At 44.8% G+C, this 9287-nt stretch overlaps 1 protein-coding gene across 1 annotated transcript; it reads right to left on the minus strand.

Moving 5' to 3' along the window:
* Positions 1–581: 581 nt before the first annotated feature.
* On the minus strand, positions 582–3318 carry LOC142291009 (polyubiquitin-C-like). The gene is made up of 2 exons (XM_075335191.1): positions 3213–3318; positions 582–2373 (listed from the first exon to the last, which is right to left on the minus strand). The coding sequence occupies exon 2, from the start codon at positions 2365–2367 to the stop codon at positions 766–768; it is 1602 nt and encodes a 533-aa protein (XP_075191306.1). The 5' UTR covers positions 2368–2373; positions 3213–3318; the 3' UTR covers positions 582–765.
* Positions 3319–9287: the final 5969 nt, after the last annotated feature.

Consider the following 9287-nt stretch of genomic DNA (forward strand, 5'->3'; position numbering starts at 1 on the left):
CAAAAAACGATTCCATGCGCTCTGCCTGCAGCTCCTGCCATAGACAGAGCAGGAGCTGCCGGCAAAGCGCACGGAAGAAGTGACATGTCACTTCTTAGAACGCAGCGCTTCGGCAGTAGCCGAAGTGCTGCACTCTAAAACGCCACATGCGCACGGCCCCTGCACAATCTCCATAGACTGTGCAGGGGACGCAGGACGCATGCAGTTACGCTGCGCTACAAAGCGCAGTGTAACTGCATGAATTACGCACACGTGCGCACATAGCCTTATATGGGGACGACTGTCTGGCCAGATATCCGGGATCAATTCTGGCCAGGAGCCCCCGATCCTGGATATCTGCAAGTTTGCTCATCACTATTCAGCAACTCTCTGTTCTGTCTCATTATCTATGAGAGTGATGTACTGTAGTTGTCCTTGTGACACAATGTCTTTTAGTCACAAGAATATCCAAAGATGGCAAATATTTCTTGAAGAAATCAGGGTGTTATTAAATAGCCAAGAAAACATCTAAGGGAAAGTTTCTACTTGACTTTTTTAAATGTAGATTAAATGCCACAAAATGAAATAAATGTAGTTAAGAATTCTTTTAATAAGACAATTTTATTAAAAAATTAAGACCATAAAACCACATACTGGTAGCTTTAGCATAAAACGTAAAGGACTACTCAAACCAATATAGCAATAATGAATTATATAAATGAACAAGCAAATGAGACACTAATTTCATACATTTCAATTTTAAATGTGTATTTTCAGCATTCACCTCTAACTGCCACCTCTCAAACGAAGCACAAGGTGGAGGGTGGACTCTTTCTGGATGTTGTAGTCGCATAGTGTGCGACCATCTTCAAGCTGCTTTCCAGCAAAGATCAACCTCTGCTGATCTGGTGGGATACCCTCTTTGTCTTGGATTTTGGCTTTTACATTATCTATAGTGTCACTGGGCTCTACCTCGAGGGTGATGGTCTTGCCTGTTAGGGTTTTAACAAAAATCTGCATGCCACCTCTGAGACGAAGAACCAAATGAAGAGTTGATTCCTTCTGGATGTTGTAGTCACAGAGGGTACGACCGTCCTCAAGCTGTTTTCCAGCAAAGATCAATCTCTGCTGATCTGGTGGAATACCCTCTTTGTCCTGGATCTTGGCTTTCACATTGTCAATGGTGTCACTAGGCTCTACCTCAAGGGTGATGGTCTTACCAGTCAAGGTTTTGACAAAGATCTGCATACCACCTCTTAGACGAAGCACAAGGTGTAGAGTGGATTCCTTCTGGATGTTGTAGTCACAGAGGGTACGACCATCTTCAAGTTGCTTGCCAGCAAAGATCAATCTCTGCTGATCTGGTGGGATACCCTCTTTGTCTTGGATTTTGGCTTTTACATTATCTATAGTGTCACTGGGCTCTACCTCGAGGGTGATGGTCTTGCCTGTTAGGGTTTTAACAAAAATCTGCATGCCACCTCTGAGACGAAGAACCAAATGAAGAGTTGATTCCTTCTGGATGTTGTAGTCACAGAGGGTACGACCGTCCTCAAGCTGTTTTCCAGCAAAGATCAATCTCTGCTGATCTGGTGGAATACCCTCTTTGTCCTGGATCTTGGCCTTCACATTATCTATAGTGTCACTGGGCTCTACCTCGAGGGTGATGGTCTTGCCTGTAAGGGTTTTAACAAAGATCTGCATGCCGCCTCTTAAACGAAGAACCAAATGAAGAGTAGATTCCTTCTGGATGTTGTAGTCACAGAGGGTGCGACCATCTTCAAGCTGTTTTCCAGCAAAGATCAATCTCTGCTGATCTGGTGGGATGCCCTCTTTGTCTTGGATCTTGGCCTTCACATTATCTATAGTGTCACTGGGCTCTACCTCGAGGGTGATGGTCTTGCCTGTAAGGGTTTTAACAAAGATCTGCATGCCGCCTCTTAAACGAAGAACCAAATGAAGAGTAGATTCCTTCTGGATGTTGTAGTCACAGAGGGTGCGGCCATCTTCAAGCTGTTTTCCAGCAAAAATCAATCTCTGCTGATCTGGTGGGATGCCCTCTTTGTCTTGGATCTTGGCTTTCACATTTTCAATTGTATCACTGGACTCTACCTCGAGGGTGATGGTCTTGCCAGTCAGGGTTTTAACAAAGATCTGCATACCACCTCTCAGACGAAGCACAAGGTGGAGGGTGGATTCTTTCTGGATGTTGTAGTCACATAGTGTGCGACCATCCTCAAGTTGCTTGCCAGCAAAGATCAATCTCTGCTGATCTGGTGGGATGCCCTCTTTGTCTTGGATCTTGGCCTTCACGTTGTCAATTGTGTCACTAGGCTCCACCTCAAGGGTGATGGTCTTGCCAGTCAGCGTTTTCACGAAGATCTGCATTCTTATCTGAAAAGGATGATGAGTAATGACTCATTAAATATGTAAATATTCAGATGCAATGTTCAGACTTTAAAAGCACAAAAGAATCTGGTACAGTGATAACATTTAGTTGCTATAACTACATTATTATTGAATTTCTGTACACGGGATCACAATTTCACATCTTTGCTGGAGGGAATGAGTCACTAGGACAATAAAGAAAAAAAAACCTGTCCCAAACATGCTGTGTGAACAGGTGCATAATTGAACATGACATAAAATGACAAAAAAGACAGCTACACTCTGTAAAGAGTGCAACTGTCTTTTTTTGTCACTAGGGCAATAAAGTCCGATCTAACCCTAATGTAAAATATATCCATACCAGATAGCTGTAGTTTAACTGTTTTCATAAAATCCCTGTTTATCTTGTGCAGTGCTCCTATTTGACGGCTATCTCTCTATACTCTGAAAGGAGAGATAGCTATCAATCAGCAGCAAATGGGCAGCAGCTCATGAATATAACAGGTTGTTAGTCCGAACTGATATATTGATGACTTATACATAGGACAGATCATCAATAAGAGATTGGTGAGGGTGCAAATAACCTCACAGATCATCCGGTATCTTCTCTGGCATCAGCCAGATGTAAGCAATGTACAGAGATGAACACCAAAGCTCTGGACATTGTTTAATGTATTGCAGTATGTCTAACATTTACTTTGAAAAGTTATATATATATTTATACATATAAATCCGTGTCTTTGAGGAGTTGCTCCATATACACTATATCCCAAAAGCCTCATGCAATAATATAAAATGTAGTATACAATACAATAGTGTAGTTAGTAATAGGAAATGTTACATACCTTCTTTCTCTCCCTTAGGATCTACAGCGAATGTGAGATTCTGCTGAAATCTAAGCGCTCTGAGTACAATGACGGAGGACAATGAGTATATATACTGCTGAGTGACATCAAAGAGAAAACCAACCAGTTTTCCCGGTCTAAGACATCCAGTAGTCATTGCTCAATCAAGAATTTTTCATCGCTATAAGTTTAAATGTCCTAATAATCAGTTGCCAAAAAGGGCATCGCCTTCTAATTAAACCTACTTTGTATCTATGTGTCATCGTAAAAAATTGTTTAAAGGAAACAAGACTAGAATATGTAGAACACAGTCTACTAACCTGTGCGCTGTGACTTATAGTTCTGTACAAACAATATGGATGGAGGGGTGGAAGTACACATGTTTATTATTGCCACTAAATATATGTAAATATAAGGATACAGTATATAATAGGGTTATATTTATCAAAGGAACATGCTAAAATATATTCTAATTTTTGTGGTTTACTCCTCATTGGCTTAACTGTAATTCTTAAAACAATACCTGTCTGTTCAAGGTTTTTTTTTAATCTGAATGCTTCATCCTGAGATCTTTTGTAAGTGATGAAGTGTGTAACCACTTTTAGTGCCATGTTTTAAACAGGACCTGTCCAGTTTTTGCTCTTACTTTATTCACGTTATTCCCTGAATATATTTTTTTGTTTAAAATCTGTTTTACGGTCCCAGAAATATGGGCATTTTTCTTCAGTGCTACTTGTTATGGTTTTTATAAGGAGGGATGGCTCACAGGGTAATGATGCAGAGCAGCCTAAAGACACGCCCCAGAGGATCCTGTGAGCCACACTTTCAACCTCATCACGCTGTTCATTTTTGACATCATAAAACCCAGATGACACCTAACAGTTCATCTAGAGTCCCTCACCATTGCGAGGCTTCAAGCAGAATGTTCTCAGACGGAAGTTGCAACTGAGCTTAGAGCATCACAGAGTGTCATCAGCAGGTTGCAACAGAGATACAGAGAGACTGGAAGAATCACAAAAAGGCATAGAAGTGGACATGCTTTAACCACATCCCACGCTGATGAAGGCTTCATTGGGAACAATACCCTTCAGAACCAGATGATGAATTGTCAAACATCTCCAGGAACACTTTTCAGACCATAAGAAACCGTTCACATCAGCATAGTCTGCGTTCTAGATGTCCTGCAAGGATTCCTAACCACACCATCCGGCACAGGTATCATCTACACTGGAAGAGGGACAAGTGGTCCTCGATGCAGTACAGTGATGAAAGTCAATTCACACTGAGCAGAAATGATGGCTGCCAACAATATTGGAGACGTCAAGGAAAGCGCTATGCATCAGCCACTGCTCTCACCAGACGAGGCTTTGGCGGTGGTGGTCTTACAGTGTGGGCAGGTGTGTCTAGTCAATACAGAACTGCCCTACACTTTGTGAATGGTACAGGTACTTTAATAACATCCTTACTTCAGTCATTGTGCCTTGGCATGAACAACACAGGGCTAATTTCATCTTCATGGATGACAATGCTCCAGCTCATCGAGGCAGCATCATTAGGGAACGGCTGCTGGTAACTGGGTTACCTCAAATGAAGTATTGAACCACTTTCTGCAGACCTGAGTCTCATAGAAAGCCTATGGGATCAGCTGAGTCTTCATGTAGAAGCTCTTAACTCAGTACCCCAGAACCTCAATGATCTGAGGGCCCTTCAAGAAGAGAGGGATGCCATGCCTCCACAGACAATAATCCACTTATGAACAGCAGACGTCGTTGTCAGCTGTAATTGATGTTTAAGGCTACATGACAAGATACTGAGACATTGACATTTTGAGGGTGGGGGGGCATCCCCACCACGGTTGACTTGGATTTCAATAAATTGGTTGAGATGAGGAAATCACCATTGCTTGCTTCTACTTAATTGCGCTACCTTATGAGAAAATATCATTTTAACATGAACTTTTTTACATTTTACACAAATTTACTCCAAAACTCAAATAACCCTAACTTTTTGTGAGTAGTGTATATATATATATATATATATATATATATATATATAGTACAGACCAAAAGTTTGGACACACCTTCTCATTGAAATAGTTTGCTTTGTTTTCATGACTCTGAAAATTGTAGATTCACATTGAAGGCATCAAAACTATTAATTAACACATGTAGAATGAAATACTTAACAAAAGGGTGTGAAACAACTGAACATATGTCTTATATTCTAGGTTCTTCAAAGTAGCCACCTTTTGATTTGATTACTGCTTTGCACACTCTTGGCATTCTCTTGATGAGCTTCAAGAGGTAGTCACCGGAAATGGTCTTCTAACAGTCTTGAAGGAGTTCCCAGAGATTCTTAGCACTTGTTGGCCCTTTTTCCTTCACTCTGCGGTCCAGCTCACCCCAAACCATCTCGATTGGGTTCAGGTCTGGTGACTGTTGAGGCCAGGTCATCTGGCCTAGCACCCCATCACTCTCCTTCTTAGTCAAATAGCCCTTACACAGCCTGGAGGTGTGTTTTGGGTCATTGTCCTGTTGAAAAATAAATGATGGTCCAACTAAACACAAACCGGATGGAATAGCATGCCGCTGCAAGATGCTGTGGTAGCCATGCTGGTTTAGTATGCCTTCAATTTTGAATAAATCCCCAACAGTGTCACTAGCAAAGCACCCTGACACCATCACACCTGCTCCATGCTTCACGGTGGGAACCAGGCATGTAGAGTCCATCCGTTCACCTTTTCTGCGGCGCACAAAGACACGGTGTTTGGATCCAAAGATCTCAAATTTGGACTCATCAGACCAAAGCACAGATTTCCACTTGTCTAATGTCCATTCCTTGTGTTTTTTAGCCCAAACAAGTCTCTTCTGCTTGTTGCCTGTCCTTAGCAGTGGTTTCCTAGCAGCTATTTTACCATGAAGGCCTGCTGCACAAAGTCTCCCCTTAACAGTTGTTCTAGAGACGTGTCTGCTGCTAGGATTCTGTGTGGCATTGACGTGGTCTCTAATCTGAGCTGCTGTTAACTTGGGATTTCTGAGGCTGGTGACTCGGATAAACTTATCCTCCGCAGCAGAGGGGACTCTTGGTCTTCCTTTCCTGGGGCGGTTCTCATGTGAGCCAGTTTCTTTGTAGCGATTGATGGTTTTTGCCACTGCACTTGGGGACACTTTCAAAGTTTTCCTAATTTTTCAAACTGACTGACCTTCATTTCTTAAAGTAATGATGGCCACTCATTTTTCTTTACTTAGCTGCTTTTTTCTTGCCATAATACAAATTCTAAAGCGGGCTTTACACGCTGCGATCTCACTAGCGAGATCGCAAGCGATCGGTACCCGCCCCCGTCGATTGTGCGACACGGGCAAATCGCTACCCGTTGCGCACAACCTCACTTACCCCCGTCACACGGACTTACCTGTCCTGCGATGTCGCTCTGGATGATGATCCGCCTCCTTTCTAAGGGGGCGGTTCGTGCGGCGTCACAGCGATGTCACATGTTAGCGACTATAGAAGTGGAGGGGTGGAGATGAGCGGGACGTAAACATCCCGCCCGCATCCTTCCTTCCGCATAGCCGGTGGAGGCAGGTAAGGAGATGTTCCTCGCTCCTGCGGTGTCACACATAGCGATGTATATCGTAGCGTGTAAAGCCCGTTTAACAGTCTATTCAGTAGGACTATCAGCTGTGTATCCACCAGACTTCTGAACAACACAACTGATGGTCCCAACCCCATTTATAAAGCAAGAGATCCCACTTATTAAACCTGAGAGGGCACACCTGTGAAGTGAAAACAATTTCCGGTGACTACCTCTTGAAGCTCATCAAGAGAATGCCAAGAGTGTGCAAAGCCATATTTTCAGTTGTTTCACACTTTTTTGTTAAGTATTTCATTCCACATGTGTTAATTCATAGTTTTGATGCCTTCAATGTGAATTTACAATTTTCAGAGTCATAGCAATAAAGAAAACTCTTTGAATGAGAAATATATATATATACACACACACATATATATATATATATATATATATATATATATATATAATTAGCTGTAGTACCCAGAGTTACCTGGGATAGTAACTAAAGGCCCTGCCACACACAGAGATAAATCTGCGGCAGATCTGTTATTGCAGTGAAATTGTGGACAATCAGTGCCAGGTTTGTGGCTTTGTACAAATGGAACAATATGTCCATGATTTCACTGCAACCACAGATCTGCCAAAGATTTATCTCTGTGTGTGACGAGGCTTTAAGTGTCTCTCTCTGTCCTCTCTGTTTGTTTCCTTCTCTGTCTCTCTCTTTTCTCTTGCTTTGTTGCAAGTTGGGGGCGCAGCCCTCCTAATACTGAGACTGAACAACTAATTGCGTCTCACTTTTCTGTGTATTTAATCTGGGACACAGCTGACCACTTGCCACCATTCATATTGGAGTTTGACATGACACAAGTCAGGTATTGATAATGTTTTTAACTTCAGTAGGTTAGGGACTGTCTCAGATGGGTACACCGTGACGAGGTGAGACAGCTTTTTAGCTTTCTGCAAAAATGTATACACTAAGTATGTCACGGGCGGAGGAGGGGACGCTGCGCTCTCCCACTGCTCGGGTCCGGCTGCCGCTGCTGCTGCGGCTGCTGCTACTGCTCGGTGGTGGCTCGAGCAGTGGGCCGGATCCCGGGGACTCGAGCGGCGCTCCTCGCCCGTGAGTGAAAAGGGGGGTTGATTGGTTGTGGGGGTTTTGATTATGGATATTGTCCGTGACGCCACCCACGGTTGTGGTGATTTTGGTGACACCACCGCTGCTCTGGACGGGGATCCCGGGAGCGGTGACAGGGAGCAGCTTTGTTGTTATTCCTCCCCTCCGTGGGTAGGGGGTTGGTTGTCCCGGGGCCCGGTGATGGGGTAGGGATGGATGGCAGGCAGGTTACGGGACCTGGCGGGGTACAGGGTCTCAGGGGCAGCGCTGTGCCGCACGGCACGGTGGTACTCACTCAGCCCAATGATGAAGACACAGTTCTCGGTAAAACACACGGCTGGATGGACGGGTCCCACAGACGGCTGCGGTGTTGCTGCTCCCAGCAGGTTGGTGGCAACTGCCTTTCCCTGCACCTAAGATGTCTGTACGGTTCCAATGGGTTCCCACCGGTAACCCGCTCCCCGGCTTGGATATGGGCCGGAGGAGCCCCTTTTGCCCGCAGGCGCTGGCCCTGAGAAACGGTTGCCTTGGCGGTGGCGGTGTCTCCCTCTGTTGGTTGGACTGTTGCCTTCTGTCGGGACTTGACTGTTTGGAAACCCAGGAGGTCCCCTTCACTAACGGATTCGGCAAGTTCACGGTGACTCCTAGCCTTGCCGGGGTCCGAAAAGCCCCTGCCAGATGGTGCTGGCTTCTCTTTGTGTACCGGTCCGGTACCGCCGGGCCACCGCCCGTCCTCGGTCCTTACGGTAGACTCCAATCAGCCACTCCTGCAGACGGTCACCACCGTCTGCCAACCTTGCTGATCTGTCCGAGCCACACACCCGGACCAACTTCAGGCTGCTCTCTTACTACTTCCTTCTGCTCACTTTCACTACTCAGCTCTATCTGTGCTCTGCACTCAAGCTCTGCCTGAGCTAAACTGACTACAGTTTCCTGCCTCCAGGACTGTGAACTCCTCGGTGGGCGGGACCAACCGCCTGGCCCACCCCCTGGTGTGATCATCAGCCCCTGGAGGAAGGCAACAGGGGTTTTGTGTTCTGGCTTTGGTGTGCCTGCTGGGAGTGTGGGGTATGTGGGTGTTGTTCTCTGTGGCCCCTGGCTTGTCCAGGGCGCCACAAGTACCCTGTTATTAAGCACTTGCAATTTATTTATTTATAGTCAGGGTATTTTTCATGCAATTTTCTCTTTGTTTTTTTTCTAGTCTTAAGGTTGCAATTCACATGCTTAATGTTGCATGTTTACTGAACATTGTTTCAGCTCAGGTTTTTTGTGTTTTTTGTCTGTCTCTCTCTTTGTCTCGCTCTCTGTCTGTCTCTTTCTCTCTCTGTCTGTCTCTTTCTGATCCTGGCTGTCTCTTTCTGTCTGTCTCTCTCTGTGTCTTTCTCTGTCT

This window comes from Anomaloglossus baeobatrachus, chromosome 2, assembly GCF_048569485.1.
Source record: "Anomaloglossus baeobatrachus isolate aAnoBae1 chromosome 2, aAnoBae1.hap1, whole genome shotgun sequence".
NCBI lineage: Eukaryota > Metazoa > Chordata > Amphibia > Anura > Aromobatidae > Anomaloglossus > Anomaloglossus baeobatrachus.